General features: G+C 41.5%; 1 protein-coding gene across 1 annotated transcript in view; it reads left to right on the forward strand.

Annotated features, from left to right (window-relative positions):
• The window catches only part of HERC3 (HECT and RLD domain containing E3 ubiquitin protein ligase 3), a 49,034-nt gene that overhangs the window by 19,020 nt on the left and 10,129 nt on the right, over positions 1-19,885 (forward strand). The window contains exons 2-18 of the mRNA XM_009871219.1: positions 1,333-1,492; positions 2,916-2,992; positions 3,581-3,802; positions 6,305-6,396; positions 7,406-7,536; positions 8,162-8,322; positions 8,815-8,891; positions 9,663-9,787; positions 10,340-10,399; positions 12,684-12,795; positions 13,521-13,710; positions 15,212-15,375; positions 15,897-16,010; positions 17,276-17,299; positions 17,386-17,475; positions 18,045-18,215; positions 18,832-18,975. Coding sequence (XP_009869521.1) covers positions 1,333-1,492; positions 2,916-2,992; positions 3,581-3,802; positions 6,305-6,396; positions 7,406-7,536; positions 8,162-8,322; positions 8,815-8,891; positions 9,663-9,787; positions 10,340-10,399; positions 12,684-12,795; positions 13,521-13,710; positions 15,212-15,375; positions 15,897-16,010; positions 17,276-17,299; positions 17,386-17,475; positions 18,045-18,215; positions 18,832-18,975 — 2,114 coding nt within the window. The remainder of the gene's footprint in view (positions 1-1,332; positions 1,493-2,915; positions 2,993-3,580; positions 3,803-6,304; positions 6,397-7,405; positions 7,537-8,161; positions 8,323-8,814; positions 8,892-9,662; positions 9,788-10,339; positions 10,400-12,683; positions 12,796-13,520; positions 13,711-15,211; positions 15,376-15,896; positions 16,011-17,275; positions 17,300-17,385; positions 17,476-18,044; positions 18,216-18,831; positions 18,976-19,885) is intronic.

The following is a 19,885-nucleotide window of genomic DNA, read 5'->3' on the forward strand; positions in this document are numbered from 1 at the left end:
GGCAAAGGGCGTCAGTAGATGGCAGGGCTAAAGGATGCTAGACGGCTGGCAGGCCCGGTCCTCAAGCCCTCCTAGATATTAGTGTGCTTGTTACTTGTAAACTGCACCTCTGTTACCATTAATTATTTGGAGCAAAAGGAAGCATACCTTCAGGCAGTATTTTCCTCTGTTACAATACATTGGTACCTTTCCCTTCCATAACATTCATTACAGATTCTTCTCATTTTCTGACTCTCAGACTTAGAGTGTCTTCCTTTTAAATTAATTTAAGACATTTAGATTGATTAGTATGCAGGTTTTGGTGCTAGGCATGTTGATGGTTTCTGGATGCCCTTGATGTGGAGTATCATTTTCACAGAATGACATGCAGCTACCCTTCTCTCTCATGTTGCAGGCAAGAGGGGCTTTAATAAAACCGATGGCTGCCTTGTGGCTTACAGGGTGAAGTCGTTCTTAATCGTCCTGAAACATTTGTATTTATTCAGGGTAGATAAGAAGAAAACCAACTTTGCCGCTGTCTTGACTTGTGGGGAGTTTTTTCTATCAGATGTGTACCACTTCAAATGTTTTATTGCAAAACAAGACTTTTTCATGTCCATTTGTAAAAACTCTGCCTAACAAATAAGATTTGAAAATAATAAGAATAAAAGCAGATATCAAACGTACTTCAGTTGCCTAACGTGATGTAATGATGAAAATTCAGTTGTGGATGATCTTCCAGAGGACTAAGTGATTTTTTTTTCTCTTTTATTCTTCCCTAATGCCTTCTTGCTTTGCTTCCTTTTTATGGGGCTTATTTATGACTGTCTGACAGTGGTAGTAATAGGCTGATAGGTTCAAACTTGTTCCAAGCTTAGCACAGGGGATGTCCTGACACTTATGTACAGATGGAGAGATGAACTCTGTGGATGACTTGTCTTCTTTGGATGTGAGAGCTGTGGAAGGACAAATATGTTTTACAGAGCGTGCCAACTTCTGGGTCCTGGCTAATCCCCACATCGAGAAAACCTCAAATCTGGGAAGACTGGTTGTTCCTAAATAACCTGACAGGTTTCACTGTATCTGTGAGGCTATTTGTGTGTAGACCATCATGCTTGGGGGCACATACCTACCTTTCTCCTATGATCTGCATACTGGGCTTTCCAATGAGCTCAGCAGCTACATGTGTTCAGTAAAACCGGGTGCTTTCCTTTTGTAGGAAGTGTCTTGCAACTAAATTGGGGGTCGGTGCACCCATCTGAATGGCTTTGCATAGAAGTTTGCCTAGACTTGATGTCTGCATGTCACTGAGAGACGAATTGTGTGACCGGAGAGGTTTTCTGTTTTCCTCAGAGCAAATCGGAGCCCTGGCTGGGCAGCACATCGTGCATGTGGCCTGCGGAGAGGCTCACAGCGTGGCGCTCAGCGACCAGGGCCAGCTCTTCTCCTGGGGCGCCGGCAGCGATGGGCAGTTGGGCCTCACCACTGTTGAGGAGGCAGTGATGGTACCAAGGTAAGTTTTTAACAGGTTGAGGTTTCTTTCAGGTGGATTCTTGAGGTGATGCCTCAAGGGCTGCTTGCCTGCTAGCCTGGAGTTGGTGGGGTTGTTGCTCCTTCTCAGAGGGGCAGTGATCAGGCAATTCTCACAAGGATGATTCCTCCTCCTTTTCTGTCCTGTACTCAGACAAGTCCTCAGGAGGTTTGGACAGGACAAGGTCTCCAGCTCATGCATGCTCAGGGCACAGAAAAGAAAACCAGAGCATGCTGAGCCTCCTCAGTGAAAAATGTCACCATGTTTTGTACAGAGCAAAGAGGTGCACAAGAGGGGACCCAAAAATAGAAATGCTGTGTGTGATACCTGTTTCTATTCAAGTCCTCTGGGAGAGGAGATAACGTTTCGAGAGCAGGAAGAAAAATATATAGCTGCGTGAACTGACACTGCAGGTCTGAACTTTTTTCAGTGTTGCCCGTTCACAGCAGCACAATTAAACCAGCCTGCTACAATTCTGAATAGTGAATATTGCTCAGAAACTTCTTTAAGATAGTGCTCCGTTTTCTTCATTTACTTGCTTAATATACCTTACCTGTGTCGAGCACTAATAGGGTGAAGTGCAAGGACATATATATATGGTGGTGGTGGCAGAGGCCAGTGGCAGACACCAAGACTCCTCCTTTTAAAGCAGTTCATAGGTGGTAGGTCTCAGCTTATCGCCGTGATAAGGAAAACTGGACTCCAACACTTCATGGTCTTTTGTCATGCTACATTAATAAAGGATGTAGTCTCTTATTTGGTCCTTACTGCAGATCCAGTGCAGAGCAGGAGTTTGCGACATATGTCTAGAGTGGCTGTTATTGTTGAAATTATATTTAAAGGAAGTCAGAAAATATGATGTTTGAGCGGAAGGGCCCTGTGGGGAGACAGCCCTTAATATGCAGGTCACTCCCAATATAACAGAGAGAGACATGCTCACATATCAGTGTGATAGTGACTTTTTTGTCAAGTAACTTGAAATAACATTTTTGTGAAATAACTTGAACTTTTGGCTTGCTATTCTCTGCCCAAAGCACTGAAGAAGTTTTTATGCTGTAACTCATGGGAACTTCAAGGCCTCTGAGAGCATGAAAAATATTGTTGTCTGAAAAAGAATAGTGAGAGAGACACCAAGAACCATCTATCTGCACCATTTCCAGATGGCTGGATTCAGCATTACAGCAGAAAATGTAGTTGGAAGTTAGTAGTCAAGTGTCTGAAGCTCTCCACAGATTTACTTCTATTATGGATTGATCTGTATCATCTTCAAGGCTCCATTGCTCAGTCTCAAAACCATAGGTTATGTGTATGTTTAGAATGAATAGCTGAATGGAAATCATAATTTTGACCTAAGGTGGTACTGTATTTGTATATAGTTATTCTAAAATAATGTTGTCTTCTTTAGATTGATAAAGAAATTGAACCAACAAACGATACTGCAGGTTTCCTGTGGAAATTGGCACTGCCTGGCTTTGGCAGCAGGTATTGTGATGTTCAATATTCATTACCAAGATTTGAGCTGTTATTTTACACAATGTCCGAGATTGTGTATTTCTACAAGGCCATCCCTGTGCCAACTGCTTTCAGGCCAAACTGGGAGGGGGGCTATAAAATGGATCAGGTACCATGGATATTGAAGAAGAGCTTTGCCAGTGCTGCGAAGAAGGAAAACGTTGCACACAGGCCACCCACTGTCTCACTGGTGGAGGATGGCAGGACCACTTAAAAGCTTTCTATCTTGATGTGGAAAAATGTGTGTAATTAATTTCTTTGTGTTGAAATTATCCTTGGCTATTATTCTTCTGTATGCAATATGTGGACCATTCTTCCTTACGCTGTTTAAGTTATAGCAGTATGATGCTGTATTTTGCACTTAGTTGAATGTCTTTTTATTTTCCCGGTAGCTTCAGACTGTGCTTTTGTTTTAGCAAAGAATATCTTGTTTGATTTTTCCCATCGTGAGGCTTGGGAGGGAGTGAAGCCCCCAGCACTGATGCTTGTTCATTTTGGCAAACTTGCTTGTCTGCTGATCACCTTTTACTCACCGTTCTCTTTCTTTCCTTGTTTCAGATGGCCAGTTCTTCACATGGGGGCAGAACAGCTATGGTCAGCTGGGCTTGGGCAAAGAATATCCCTCCCAAGCCAGTCCACAACGTGTCAAGTCTCTTGATGGGATCCCCTTGGCTCAGGTTGCTGCAGGCGGAGCCCACAGTTTTGCCCTCTCTCTCTCAGGAGCTGTGTTTGGCTGGGGGAAGAATAGCTCAGGACAGCTGGGACTAAGTGATGAACGAGGTATTAAATTATACTCCTAGGTGGAAAAAGGATAGACTTTTATGGCTTAGTGTCTCTTCTCACTGACAGGATGCTTTTACTGAGTGGATACGTAACCCTCAGGAACTCATCTTGGGAGGAGAGGGCAGAGAAGGAGTCTAATGGACTCTACAGGCTTTTCATACTCAGTAGGAGCCGAAACACTTTTTTTTCTCCTTGTGGATGTTAGTAGAAGTGAGGAAGGTCAGAAAGAAGAAGGGTCTTTCAAATGTGAGTGTCAGCATGCAAGCATCAAAGCAAGTGCTCATATTCTTTCTCCTCTTCTCAAAAATGCTTTGGCTGTACCTTGTTTGTAGTTGATGTGAAGTTGGTGTGAAGCAAAAGCTCTCCCTGTGGAGCAGCAAGCTGAACATACCCCCTTGTTTACCAACATGTTTTTGGCTGGTGAGCATCTATATGCTACAAAATGATGGCAACACACAGTATCTCGGTATTATAACATGTTGTCTGATTTATTTGTTGCACAATTTTCCAGACATATAGGACCAAGGGTAGTTTTTTTCAGGTGGCTGTGTTCAGTGAAGCTGGTCTATCAACGGACTTGAAGATAGGTTTATAAATGAGACTGAAGGGTGGATACAACATTACCACTGGTCTAAAAAGCCCAGATCTCCTCTGCTTGTTAAGACATTCTTAGCTTTTTGCAAAAGCAAGTGAAAGATTTTCTTTGGAGCTTCAAATCAACCTCTTTGTCCTTTTCTGTGAAGCTCTTGAATGGCTTTAAGGCAAGTTTACTCAGTGTGGGTGTGATGCCTAGTATGCACTCATAGTTTTGTTTTGCATGGGTGAGTACATGAGGTGTATACATTTGTGAATGTTATGTTGCATAATGTAATAGCATATAAACACACTATGTTGTAGCATATAAACACTCTGTGTTGCACCGTACCTGTATGTTACGTCATGTTTTGTGTACCTATAATGGAATGATGCATTTTGACAACCCACCCTACCAGCTGAAATGTATTTAAGGCAATTACTCAAAACCAGCCTGTAGTTTAGCAAAGGAGGTTCATATGTTGTATGCATCATTACATCTTGCTTTACACTTTTAGAAATATGACACACAATGGTAAGATTTGTAACATATCTTGTGTTCTCTCATAAATGCTCCAAGTCTCTTCTCTTGTACTGTATGTAAGCTAGAGCTGATCTAGTGTAAGAGCAGCCGTGTTCTTTCCATGTAGACTGGCAGATAAATGCTTCTAATTTCAACAGAGGCAGTTTATATATGCGAGAGGCTTCCTTTGGTAAATCTTAAATGAACATATAAGGGGCATCTGCTTGTGGGGCTATGTTGGCCAGGGATTATATTTTGCATACCCCTTAATACATGGCGCACTAGTAAATATGTGATATTTATGGTACGACAGTGTGAATTATACTTAGTGAACATGAATCGCAAAGTCAACAAACGTGAGTGTTTGCTGCAGCGCTGTTATTAAAAAAATCATGCTGTAGAGAGAGGAGTCATTCCTGTCAAAATAAAGTTCAGAGTGCTAAAATACAGAAAAATGAAAAATTTGCTCTCATTTCTAAATCCACAAAAATGTGACCATTTTCCTTTCACTACCCAGAAAAAAAGCACCTATCAAATCCTTGAGTGAGAGTCTTAAAAAATGGACAACCTCTATAGGTAGGAACCTGATTTTTTGTAAGTATGAAGTAAGCAGCTGCTCCCCTTAAAGTCTATTTTGGGATGCCTACTGCTCCTTGAAATGCTTAGCTTTTAATTTTATTTTTACATAAGTAAAACCTGTAACCTTGCTTGGTGTATTCATCCTTTCCCCTTAATGTCTAACTGTTTTGGGATGCCTACTGCTCCTTGAAATGCTTAGCTTTTAATTTTATTTTTACATCAGTAAAACCTGTAACCTTGCTTGGTGTATTCATCCTTGGGAGACCCACTTTTAATGAATGAAACATCAGAGTGAAGGAGAAGAGCATCATTTAAGAGTTGCCAGTGATTACCCTTTGCAAGTAGGAGGATCTTCTTAAAGGGTGACAACAGAAGGAATGCTAGGCATTTAAATACGCCTTGGGATTCAGCTTGTCCTGTGTGTTGCACTCCTGTCTCCCATGTTCTGTGTGGAATAGGTCTAAGCAGGGTTTTGGAAGCAAATGTTTGCAGTGGTCAGTGAGGAGCATGAAGCTGCAGGTGGACACAGCTGGATTGCCCTTGTCATACCTCCCAAACTGCAAGTGCATGTTGAGTTTATACAAAATTCTCAGTATTTGCATTCTTGCTCTGGGCAATTTTCTTTGAGCCAGGACAAATCTTTTAAGAATTGTACAGGGAAGGCAGCAGTGTAGTACTTGAGGACGTTTTTTTTCCCCCCGAGTTGTTAAAGCTTCTATTGTGCAGATAAACCACATCTGAAAGTCTAACTGCCAGTGGCTTTCTCAGACACTGAGGTTTGTGCTTCTGAAGGAGCTCCTGTATTTTCTTTGTCTTCAATGCAGACCGAGAATCCCCTTGTCATGTGAAGCTGTTGCGGTCTCAGAAGGTTGTTTACATCAGCTGTGGAGAGGAACACACGGCAGTTCTGACAAAGGTAAAGATGTTAACCTGGGAACCCTGGCTGCTGTCTTGCCTGCCCAATAGTTTCTCATTAGTTCCCTGGGTAATAGAAAAAAGAACAGATAAGGTATGCCATCCAACCCCAGTAAAAAACTAAATGGAAAGTATAGTCTTACTATAATTTCCTCTGAGATTCATTGCCACCATGATCCATTGCTGGTTTTGAAGATGAAGATGTTAGAAATCCATGACAATGAGTAGTAAAACTCAGGTGAATTGCTCAAAGAAAGTAGCTTTGAGAAAAAAAAATTAGCAAACATACATTCCAAAGATTAAAAAAAAGATTAGAAAGGTAAAAAGAGAGTGATACTGTGCATCAGAATAAAATGCAAGTCAAAACGAATGGGTGTTTAAAAGAAACATTAGCAGTCACTCACTGCATTTTCAAGAGGTTTTCAGTTGCAAACCTAGTGTTTTCAAGTGGTATGTAGTTTAGGGGCCAGAGCATAGGGCTAGGACTTGGAAAATCACTGCTCAGTTCTTGCCTTGCCTCTGACACTTCCTAGGTGTTGCTTGCTTTTGTTGGTGCCTCAGTGTTTTGCATGGTCAAATTAATTAAACAGCTCGCTTTGAGATTACTGTGGGAAAAAACACCATTGTAGAAAACTGGTTCTGTAGAAGCTCTTTTTCAAAGGCAAAAGTTACACTCTTTTTGATCAGCAGCTGGCAGAGGTGGATGTAAAGATGGCAGAAACGGGTGCTACTCAGCCATGTGTAAATGCACTGGGATTTCAGATTCATCTGGTGATTGTGGGGGAAAGCTTTTCTAACGTGGATGTACCTAAAGATAATTTTGTTAGTCTCTGATGGGTAGCAAGCTACGTAGCTGCATTAACAGAACCTAAGTTTATTTTCTGAATCCTTTGGAAATCCTCATCAGTCTCTGCCTAAGCTTGGGCTCGTACTTAAAACTGGGGAGTCAGAGAATTACTGCTGGGTTGTGGGTCCCTAAATGGAGAATATGCTGTTTGATTTGCTAACAGAGTGGAGGGGTGTTCACGTTCGGTGCAGGTTCCTGTGGGCAACTGGGACATGATTCCATGAACGATGAAGTGAACCCCCGAAGAGTTCTTGAGTTAATGGGCAGTGAAGTATCTCAGATTGCTTGTGGCAGGTGAGTCCTGTGTGCAGTCAGAAATTTTCTTTGATAGAAGTGAATGCTGACACATAGTCTTGTAAACAGAGAGAATATCCTTGCTTCTGCATCCTACGTGTCAAAACTAAGTTAATTTAAATTTTACTTCCCACGACAATTTTAAGGCCTTCTAAAGGAGGTTGTTTTTTAATTGAGGTTGTTCCCTGTGCTGTAACCTGGTAAAAGATACCTCTCCATCTTAATAATTCAGCAAGGCTTTAGTGCAGCAGCCCCTTTGGTCACAAGTTTCCAGCCTCTTTCATGAAAAGAGAGTTAGTAACACTGGTGCTGTGGTGTTTGCCTTTTCATAAGTACAGGCTTAGCAAATGACTAAGCTAATTCCATCTGTGAGCCTGATACCAGCTGGCTGCTGGCACAAGCTGCTCTTTGTCACTTCTACCTAAAGAGCATCATCCTGTAAACTGGTGCCATCAGGTGGCAAGCCCTGGGCATTGATGTTAGTGTAAAGATGCTGCTTTGTACCAGCTTCTGGCCTAGGGGAACTGAGAATAAAATGTGGGCTGTGTGTTTTGTTGTTATTTTTTTTTCTTTTTGCTTTTAGTTATTAAACAAAGCCAAAACTTTGTACCCCTCTCTGTTGCAGACATCACACTTTAGCCTTTGTGCCTTCTTCAGGAATGATCTATGCATTTGGCTGTGGAACAAGAGGCCAGCTGGGAACGGGACACACTTGTAATGTTAAGTGTCCCTCTCCCGTCAAGGGTCACTGGGCAGCTCACAATGGGCAACTCTCAGGGAAACCTGGTACGTACTGTGTGTGATTTGGAGTTGCAAATGGACATAAATAATGCCATTTCACCCATGGCAGTCTAAAGACTTCCTGACATTGTTCTGCAAAGGTTCTTGACAATTGCACTATGGAAATCACTGGGTGACCTCTTGCTCTCTCTGTTAATGTGTGCCCTCTCCCTGTCTCTTTTCATGGCAGAGCTCAACATTTGGTGATCTTGAGCCTTCAGGAAATTGCACTTACAGTGATTTCCATGAGTTTGATTTTCTCTTTAAAACCCCATTGCAGTTTGCAAATTGCAACTTTTCCCTCCTGACAGGCCTCGTGTATCTCAAGAAAGTGCTACAGTGCTTGAATTCCATCTGGTTTCAGCCTGGCCTTCAAGAGACCTCGGTGCTCCTTGTGGTGTAAAACCTGAGACGCTGGCACTGCAAATGTAGGGGAAGAGGCAGAGCAGGAACTTGCATTCATCAGCCTCTAAAACAACTGTGTCTCTTTTTTAACAGATGCCTGTAAATACCACATTGTTAAACATATCTTCTCTGGAGGAGACCAAACGTTTGTGCTTTGCTCCAAATATGAGGTAAAACAAATGAATTATCTTCTCAAGTCTGCTTCCCTGTCCCGGCTTTCACAACACATCTTTTGTTTTTGATAATAGCTCCTGAAAATGAAGTGTTGCTTCAAAGTCCACCCTGCCTTACAAACCTTATCAATTCTGACAGTGATTACAAGGATTTACAGCTTTTTAGAGGAGTGGCTGAAAGCTGCTTTCCTTTAGAGACATGTCGAAGAGCCATTGGGAAGACACTGATTCCAGTTTGGTCAGCAGGGAGGGGAGTCCAGTCTCCTTTGTGGACTGGAAGCAAGGGGTTGCTTTCTTCCTGACATGCCGGGGTATTAGACCATAGGGCCGTAGACCACATACACTAGGGATTTGTGAAGATATGCTGGATGGAAGGCTGAATGCCAACCTATTTTTTCTGCTTCTGCCTTATTTCTTTCAAGAAGTGTTTGACATACACTTTTGAAGCATGGAAATAGGTCTAGAATGAATGTACTAAGCCTGTAGTATATGGTGGTATTTAAGAGGGCTTTGGTACATTTAAGCAAATATTTTGGTTTTTTCTCTTCTCCTCTTTTTAAAATGTATTTGATGATGATCTCGTGTTTTTTTCTGTACGTTTCCATGCCTTTCCCTTTGGACTTCTTAGTAATGCCACAGCTTCCTAACCAAACCTATTCAGAGACCACACTGAGGAAGCTATCAGTTATGTGTAGAAAACAGAGATTATGGATAAGAAGAAGTTGTTTTACAAGCCTTGTCTTTGCTGAAATCTGTATCTTCTCACAGAATTCCTTGCCTGCTGATGATTTCCGGACCATAAATGAAACACGTTACACCTGTTTAATAAATGATGAAACTATAGATGTCTGGAGGCAAAAGCTTTTAGAAAAGAACAGTTCTAATTCTGTCAAGTAGGTATTGTGGCACTGGACAAGCCTTTTTATTAAAATTTTATTTAAATAATTTTGTTGGCTTCCGTGCCATGCTTTCACTTGAAATTTAGCAGCCCTTTCAAGTGTGGTTCTTGATCATTTCCAAGGGGAGGACAGTTGCCAGTCACAAGGCTGCCAGGTTTAGAGCTTCTGAGCAGAACCAGAGGAATTTGAGGCTCCCTCAAAACATTGCAAATGATGGGTGGGAAGTGGATTTTAAAGTTGTCCTTCATTGTGTGCTTAGTGTTCATGAAAAGCAGCAAGAACTTGTGAACAGACTGATTAAATTCCTTCCCCTCTGTGCCTGTCATAAGAAGGGCCAAATAGGTTGCAAGGAGGCACTGCTAACATCCCTCCTTTCAAAGAGGGACGTTACATGATCCTTAGTGAACTGATTACCCTCTATGCCTCTGAAGGGGTGATCCTGACATTGTTTCGCATAGAAGGAAGGGAAGAGAGCTGAAGAGATTTGCTGGGGCATCTGTCCGTAACCTCTGTCTCTGTTTTCTTTTGTCTTCCTGCTGCCAACAGTAACGTTGTTCAGATACTGTCCTCAGCTGCTTGCTGGAATGGAAGCTTCCTGGAGAAGAAGTAAGTGGCAAACCTAGGGAAGTGTGGCTTTACCTTGAGGCAGACAGGAATCACTTTACTTCACTCACTGCTGCAGTGGGATTTCGTTCTTCCGGTCAGACAGGAGACAGGGGCAGAGAGTGTCCATTAAAGAGGTTCCTGGTCAGAACTGGGTAAGGAAGTCAAACGGGTTAAGAAAACACGTGGTGAATGTACTGTAAGTGGTACAGGTTCCTTGGAGTTGTCGTAGCTGTTATTGTTCATTATCAAGTGAATATCAACATCTTTTAAAAGAGAGAGATAGGAATATAACATTAAAGGAAATGAGTGATGCCAGTTATCTTACCCAGCTGAGCTAGCTGGTGAGGGCTGATGTGTATTGAAGTATACTTCAACACAGGCTGCTCTTGGAAAATACATCTCAGGCAGCATGGAAACGCTTTTAGGTGACATCAGTTATGGAAAGTTTTGTGCTCCTGCTTACAAAAGCAGGAATTTCAAATGGGTGTAACCAATGATGGGTGATGACAAGGCTGCAATATGCATAGCTGAGTCAAAGGCTGTGGGTTGGGAAGGATTGTGTTGGCTGTGTCTGTAGATGTTGGGGAGGTAACAGCATAAGAAGAGGAGGAGGAGAATTTTTTTTTGTGGTGGCATGATCAGTACATGACCTGTAACTAGGTGTAGAAAAGCTTAGTTACTCTGAGTAACCTTGAGTAATATTTTCCAAGAGCAACTTGAAGAAGAAAATAATTTACTTATTATTCTTCCATTTTTCTGCTTGTCCAATGGTTTCTTCTCCAGCGTTGTGGCAAGACAGCATGTTACAGCATCAGGAGAGTTGTGTCATGTTGGTTTAAAACAAGTATTGAGTTATCCAAGTTGTTGAGTCACTGTAATTAGTCCCATGTCTCCTTTGAATGTGGAAATGAGTGGAGTTTATGACTTCATTACCCCAATGCAGTTCTCCTGCCAATTTAGTGATGTCCTAGGTAGTGCAGGACTCCTTCAGAAAATCTTTCACCAAATGAATGATAGAATTTGAAGCCACCACACACTGAAGTGAGGCTATATTTGACTATGTACCTTTATGTGTGAAGCCTTATGTCATGGTACACTTGACAGAAATACTCTGGTATATCCCTCCAGTATCCTAGCGCCGCATAGGCCTGTTTGCTTTTCCTCCTAACCCCGTATTGCAGCTTTTCCATGACTGTGGGACAGGACATGTTCCAGTGCTACTTCTGCACATCACAGCCTGAAGCACCGTGTACCACAGTGTGGCTCCGAGGAGCTATTTCCAGCCTGGTGTCCGTGCTTGTATGGAAATAGCCATTCTACTACAGCAGGCTATGTTTAGCTTCTTCTGTCATTATAGTCACACCAGCACACTGTCAAACATAGCCTGTCTTTTCCTTCAGAGTGTGTAACACAGCACAGTCTCAGATAAGTAGTGAGGGACTCAGGAAATCCTTGAGGTCAATGGAATGGCAGCAACAACCTCTTTTCACTAGCAGCTGCAAGGTTTTATGTAGAGCTTTACTGCAGACATCTGTGCTGAGGGCCTTTGTGGTCGAGCTACTGAGCTGAGTAACTTACCTGCTGGGCTCAGACATTCACTGTTGTTAGATCTGGCTGTTAGAGCGTTGTCCTCTTGTGGGCTTGCCTTCATTATCCCTCTTACACAGGTAGTCTGAGTAAATTATGGCCTTTCAAGCACAGCAGCAAGCGCTGCACATGTTTGTTACAACTGAAGACTGTGTGAAGACTGTTCTGAGCTGTGCTCTGTTATGACAGCGGTCGTTGTTTAGTTGTAGAAAATTTGTGAGTGGAATTGCCAAGAAGCTACTCTGAATGCCTGTTCTCTTTTGAAAACCCTCACCTGATGTCCCCTTGTATAGCAGTCTGTTTCTTCTTATGCATCAGGTTTTGCTATACAAGTAGCGTATATGAAGACAACACAGAGGATCCTGGTAGATATAGTAGATACATATTGTATAGGTTTTTCAGCAGCCTAGCCTGTCTAGGCACATTCTTAGGTCAGTGAGGAGTCCTGGGGAAATCAAAGACTTTGATAAAGTGCCAGAATCCCAACCGTAACCAAGGCCCAGAGGAATTCAAAAGGGAGAGTTGTCCAACTTGTCTTTAGCAAGAAGATTCCAACTTCTGCTTTGTTTCTAGTCTGAGTAAGTCCCTAGAGGTCATTTCTCCATTGCTCACTCTCAGGCCATTCCTATGCACGGGTAATGGTGTCACTTCCGTAAACTTATGCCTGTCTGTCTGGGATTTATTTTTTTTTAAAAAGAATCGATGAACATTTTAAAACCAGTCCGAAGATACCGGGGATTGATCTGAATTCCACCAGAGTGCTGTTTGAGAAGCTGATGAACTCTCAGCATTCCATTCTTCTAGATCAGGTATTGCATTTCTGGGATTTTGGGTATTCAGAGGAGAAATAAAGGCTTTATCCCTCTGTAACATGCAAGTAACAGCAGCTTTTTTGGGGACGGGTTTGTGCTACAAATCTGCAGGCCAGATCCTTCATGGTACAAAGGGATATTTCTTCATTGACCTGCATTGAGTTTCACCCTCTCAGAATGTGTATCTAAAACTTGATTTTAAAAAAGTTTTATCTCGTGGCATTTAATGCTTGAAATGGCTGCTGAAATTAATTCTGTATACATTATACTTCTAACTAATGATGATGTTCTCATTAATTCCCTGTCAGGAGTTGAGTACTTACGGTTGTATAATTTAGTCTAACTTGGAGGATTGCTTTCACAAGTGCAGAGCAGTGGGATAAAATCTTCTATGTTCCCCATGCCATTGTCTAGCTATAATTTTTGTAGCTTTTCTTTTTCTGTACTCTGGGTTTGACTGTTAAAACAGGTATGTGACCTTAATGAGAGAGATTAGCTACCTTTAGCCAGCCCTGGAAAAACCTATCCAAACATTCATGCATTTTGGAAAAAATTAAAGGTTAGTCCTGTCCTGCAGAGTGTTTTGAAGAGAGCATCAGCAAAAGCTGCTAAGGACACCCATTCTGAGTGTGCTCCATTTCATCAGTTCTTACACGTCATCCACATTGAAGGTGCTCTGTTACCAAGGGTAAATTGTCTTCTTTTGTCTTGTTTTCCTCTAGATACTGAAGAGCTTTGAGAGCTTTTTGATTCCTCAACTGTCCAGCTCACCGCCAGATGTCGAGGCAATGAGAATCTATCTAATTCTCCCTGAATTCCCACCCTTCCAAGACTCCAAGTATTACATCACGTTAACTCTTCCTCTGGCAATGGCTATTTTGCGCCTAGATACCAACCCCAGCAAAGTTCTTGGTAAGAAGCTGGCACTTAAGATACACATTGCTCTCAGTATCCAGCTGGGTCACAAGGTGTTGCCTTTAGGTTTTTCAGTTGGATTTTTGTTTGTTTGGTTTTTCTGTTCTGTTAAAACAGCAGTGCTAATTGGCATATAGTGTTGTTACGAAGTAGTTGCCTCAAAAAACAGCTGGGAACCAAAAGGACTCAAGGAATCCCCCCTTGAAACCTATTCTCCCCTGTAAAAGAATTATAAACATAAAATTTTAATTTTAAAACGTACTATAAGGAAATGAAGAATGTACCATGTCGGTAAGATCTGAGAAGTTAGTTGCAATAATATAAAACTTATAAAATATATGGTGATGTGGATGATAAATGAAAAAGAAAATTCAGGTTAAGAATTTCTAATTTAGAGGTAAAATATTATTTCAAAGAATGTGTACTAGGGACGTTAATCTAGTTTACCTTACCTAGTTTACCTCCATTCAGAGACTCAGTTCCAGATAAATTTAGATGCCTCTCTGTGATAGATTTTGTATATCATCAAGATTAAATGATCTTACTCCCTTAAATTTCATCAGATATTGTTCACATTAGAATATCCTTTCTGTATAAGGTAAATACAAGAATATAATAAATATAAAGTTGCTTTGTCTTGTGTTAAGTGCAGAAAAGCCTACTGGCTGATTTGAGACCAAGCTGAACATCCTGTCTCTTCTTCCAGTTCTGAATCTTCTCATTGCTGCTACTGTTATTTCCTATGAGCCCATTTTAAGCTAAACAGAACATAGGCTGCTTAACGGTTGTTATTCATACTTACTCAACTATTACTTTTCTTGTTACCTTACTGTGTTTCCAAATGTTGTCTTATATTTAATCTCACATTATTGTGTAAAATGCAATGTAATGCATTCAGGCCTCCAGGAGCATTGCTCCAGTGAAATTTTTTTGAGGTGTAGTGATTTTTTTTTTTTCAGTTATTTGTCCAAAGAGGCTTTGGAATAAAATTTCCTCCTCTACTCAGAGTAGTGCACTGTGATTGTTAGCGTACTAGAAGGATTCTCATAGTTTTGCAGATGTGCCAGGAGACGTGCTCTGACACCTGCTAGAAAAGTGTGTGGTACTACAGAGAATTGCCCAGACCACTGCTTTCTTTTCACTCATGAGAGACACTAATTTGCCTGCAACATCACAAGATGCTGAATACATGATACTTGAAACAGTATTTTGAGTTGAAGGTTGAAAAACCTTGAGTGCAGGTTCTCACACTGATCATGGATTGAGGCTGGGTAATGACTGAGGTGGCTGAATGAGAGTGGAAAGAGAAGAGTTTATCAATTTCTGGTATCCAGCTGACTCTTTGCTCACTTTTCTCTTGGTACAGTTAGGATGGAAACAGGGAAATTCTTTGAAACAATCTGTAGGTATGTTCCCCTATTTTCATCTGTAACCGCTTATTCAGGGGTTACTTTGACCTTTAATTCAGGATTTATCTTGATGTTCCTTTGCTTTCCAGATAACTGGTGGTCTCAAGTGTGCCCAAGATATTTCCTCAGGCTCGTGGACCTCTATAAAGGTGCAGTGGTTTACCTCCTCAGCGGAAGAAAGACGCTGCTAATCCCAGTTCTGTTCAGTAGCTACATTACAGCTGCTCTCAGGCTTCTGGAGAAGCTCCACAAGGTAAGAGATAAGATTGGGTGTATGTTGGCTCAAGATGGTTCAGTCTTGTCTACCTTTTGCCAATTGGCAGGGGCAGAGTGGTCACAGCCCTGGCTTGTGAGCTCTGCCATTGCCTACCAAGACACCACAAGGGCAAGACGTTAGTGGTTTGCCTGGATTCCAGATACTTGAAGATTGTTTGATCTTGTCTCAAACACTAGGAAAGAATCACCCTAAAGAATGCTGCTGCCGAGCTGCCAAACTGTGGTGTCACAAATACCTGTCCCTTGATGCTTTCTGCTCCCACTGTGTTGGTGCTGGGTAGTCCGGGTGAGGAAGGAGAGGGAACTAGAATAAGCAAGAGGTTTATCTCGATTCATCTTGGTTCGTACTAAAATATAAGGGACCACGTGTTTCTGTGAGACTTTCTGGATCCTGTTGTTGCAAGCTACTGCAATTGATTTTATGAAAGCAAACCTGTGTGTTCTGAAGAAAATGTTGAACTCATCCATATTTTAAAAACCATCTGTTTTCTTCACTAGGTTAATCAGAAGGTCAAACACGTAGAATATGATAAGTTTTATATCCCTGAGATTTCCAGCTTGGTGGACATTCAGGAGGATTATCTCATGTGGTTCTTACATCAGGCTGGAATGGTAAGAGGTTTTATGTATAGTTGTGAAATAGCTGTCCGTGTTTGTTTCTCTGGTTATAGATCTGTATTTTTAATATCCTCAATGAGAGTGTAATGTATTCAGTGTAGGAGCATCTATATGTTAAGTTTCTCAGATTTGGGTACTCGGTGGCTTGACAAAGTTAACTTAAAATAAAGCTGTCAGAAGAGCTGGAGCTAATAATATTTAACTAACAATGGCAACAGTCTCTGTGATTATTCGTGTGAATTTCATTCAACCCTCGCACAAGGGGATTAATTCAGTCACTGGATCCTTTATGTAATCAAGACCTCAGGAGCCAAATCCTATATTCTAAAATTATAATTTTTACCCTTTACTTCTGCTGTTTAGGCAGGTATTGTGAATAATGTAGCCAGTGATCTTAAAATGTTGCTCTGTAAGAGGAGGCAGTGTGGCGTTCTGGCTAGGGGACTGAACCAAGACTCAAGAGATGTGGGTTCTATTCCTGGCTCTTCCAGTAACCTGCTGGGTGATCTTGGGTAAGACCCTTCACCTCTTTTATGCCTCACTTTCCCATCTGTAAGAAAAGAGATAACTAAACTGAGCGCTGGAATGTGCTCTGTAGGAACCCAGTGAGATTGATTCATTATAGCAAGGAAAGGAATTCCAAGTGTGAGAAAACACCAAAAAACATCCACCAAGGGATGCTGCAAGAGTAAAACCTGGCTGTAGCAGACTGTGTGTGTGTTTTCATGGACTTCCTAAATGTTCTGTGTGCTGTGTCCCCCTCCCTTCCCTTCCTATCATTTAAATAGTACTGCTCTGTGCTTACTTCTAGTGAGCAGAACAATAAAAATAGTGACTTAAATTTTTGTTACACTGATAGTTCAAATTAATTTAAAATTTATCAGTATGGCTAATGAAAGGAGTCATTTGCACTGCAAGGATCATGTAGCCTTACGGTCTCTCCTGTTGTTTCACGTAGTCTCTAGCTTGGGGGTCGTTTTCTTGTTTTTCTTTCTAAGTTTCACCTATGGAAAGCTAACACAGGCTTCTGTGCCAGTTAATCCTCTTAGAAATGTTAGATGTTCAAATTTTCAGTTAGTCTTGTGCATTTTCTTGAGAAGGAAGTTCCCATGCTTTTCTTTAAGAGGAAAAAAATGAATTGTTGATCCCAGAGGAGAAAAATTTTCTTTGGGTCACCTTTGAACTAGTCCATCCAAAAAAATACAAGACACAAAATCAAGAGAGTAAAAGATTTTCATATTTCTCTTTTTGCTTCACAGAAAGTAAGACCATCTATCATGCAGGTATGAAAATTGTTTTTCATTACTCTTATTTAAATAAGTGCTATGTAAACTGTAGATAGGAACCAATCTGCCTGCCTTTCTTGCAGGATGCTGTGACACTTTGTTCTTATCCTTTCATCTTTGACGCTCAGGCTAAAACTAAAATGTTACAGACAGACGCAGAACTACAGATGCAGGTAATCCTTCTCTCTTCCAGTTTTCCCATCCCGTTTATTTTTCTCTGCCTTTTGCATTGGTGCCTGCAAGGTGCAGTGCTATTGGAGAGCAGAGTAGCTGGAGAACCTTTTTACCCCAGGTATCGCAGAGGCAGAGCTTGGTATCTTTCACTTCAAAATGTTTGGTAACATCAGAACTGCCAGATGAGCATGAGGTGGAAACTGTATAGCGAGGGAGTACTTACGTGTTTGTGGATAAGGATAAGAATTAAGGTGACATCTCCCAGAGGAGCTGTTAGGCTGGAAAAGTAGACAAGCATTCGGGTAAGTGGGCACTTTTTTCAAGTTTCTGCCTGAGGAATTGATCAGTGGACTCAAAAGGTGTTGGTGTGGGAAATAGGGAAGGGACAGGTAGGTGTGCAGGCACACACACTTGCACAGAGTGAGCACGTAATCTTTGTACCCTGGGGAAACTAGATTAAAAGAGTAAGGAAGAAAAGAACATCAGTCATAGAACTGTTAACTGTTTTTCTTCCACAGGAAGAAAGGAGCTGAGCAGTAGCTGTCTTTCACCCCTCTCTTATTTACAGGTTGCAATAAATGGTGCAAATTTGCAGAATGTCTTCATGCTTCTCACTCTGGAGCCTCTGCTGGCCAGAAGCCCCTTCCTGGTACTTCATGTTCGCAGGAGTAACTTAGTTGGTGATGCTTTAAGGGAGTTGAGCATCCATTCAGACATTGATTTGAAAAAGCCTCTTAAAGTAAGTTTTCCCCACACCTTTAGCACCCTCTCACCCAGCTGACATTTCTGCAGCCTTTCAGCCATTCCCATTGGTGCTTCACCAGTGTACAGTGGCTTCTGCAAAAGCGTAGCGCACAGGGACACTTTGTCTAATCAATACGAAGGTTGAGTCTTTCTCCTCTCTGACTTTTGGAGTGGTTTGGCAGTGGACATTTCACAAGAGGGCAGGCAGGGGGGTTACTCTTATCCCAGTGTGTCTGCTGTATAAAGCACAGGGGAGGAAACATTTCTGTGGTATTGTGCAGTCTCTGTTTTGCTCTTCTACAGGAACAGGCTACTTACAATAGGACATGTTTTATCTCTGAGAGACTGCTACAAAATTCCACAACTGCTGTAGTGTTGCTGCTTCAGTTGTTGGGAGAATAGGTGATTATTTATGATTTGCATGAGGAGTTAAACATTTTCAAACTATCTCATTTGCTACCATCCCTCTCTGCAAGCAGAGCACTGAAACAGTCTGGTGGGTTCCAGTGAGTTTGGGCACGTTAGGCAAAGTGTTTTGCGTGGTTCCCAGTTAGAAAGATGTCCGGTTCGCTCAGCTTTGCATCCTTGCTACTGATCTGCTTTTTCTACAGGTCATCTTTGATGGTGAGGAAGCTGTTGATGCTGGAGGAGTGACGAAGGAATTTTTCCTTCTGTTGTTAAAAGAACTCCTCAACCCCATCTATGGCATGTTCACGTACTACCCAGAGTCAAACCTGCTGTGGTTTTCAGACACGGTAAGCCCTCGCCCTCTATATGTGGAGGTTGAAATAATATGCTGCCTTTGAATGACAAGAAAGTTAGTGGCAAAATATGGGAAAGAAACGATCTCCCTCTCATTCCTCCACCCATGATACAATATGTGCTCTATTTTCCATCTGTGTAAATTAGTATAGGTCCATTAACTTTAGCACAATGGTGATTGTGCCCATTCAGGAGTTGGCTCTTTATTCTTATCCCATAATAAAACTAGTATTAAGTATCAGATGTCAGTTAATAGAACTCTTATTATCATGAATATGAGAGTTGTGCTGATTTACAGAGCCAGAGGCTTGGGTCATAATGACATTGGAATTCTGTGCTTCACTTGCTGTTCATGTAATTGCAATCAGTCCCCTTAATCATGCATCACTATCATTTTCAGGGTCTGAACTTGATAGTGTCCTATCTGAGTAGGCTCTTAAACACCTAAAAACACAGTTTGTAGTGAAATTTTTTTTGTTTTGGAAGAGTGTGGAGTGCAAGTTCATACCCATCAGATAGCATTATGCTAAGGTGGTGGTTTATGTCCTTTTTTCTTCACCGTCCTAGGTAGCAGGATGGGAGGTGATGTTTTCAGTCTTCCTTTAAGGTGTAGCTGCCCTGATGGGGTTCTTTTTCTTTTATTAACTTCATTTTGCAAGGGAGCAAATTACATACTACCTTTTGCAACTTGTAAACAGTGCTACAGAACAACTACTCCTCATGTTAATGCTATAAAAACAAGAAGTCTTTTGACACCAAGAATGGCAGTCTAAGCACTGAAAGTATGAGTTGCATATTTGAAACATTTAACAAATCTAGGCAGCCAGTCTTTGACTGACATACCGGTGTGGGAGTAAATATGCAAAGGGATGAAGGCCCATATACCAACACCTCTATTTGCTT

Source organism: Apaloderma vittatum, unplaced genomic scaffold, assembly GCF_000703405.1.
Source record: "Apaloderma vittatum isolate BGI_N311 unplaced genomic scaffold, ASM70340v1 scaffold3596, whole genome shotgun sequence".
In the NCBI taxonomy this organism is placed as follows: domain Eukaryota; kingdom Metazoa; phylum Chordata; class Aves; order Trogoniformes; family Trogonidae; genus Apaloderma; species Apaloderma vittatum.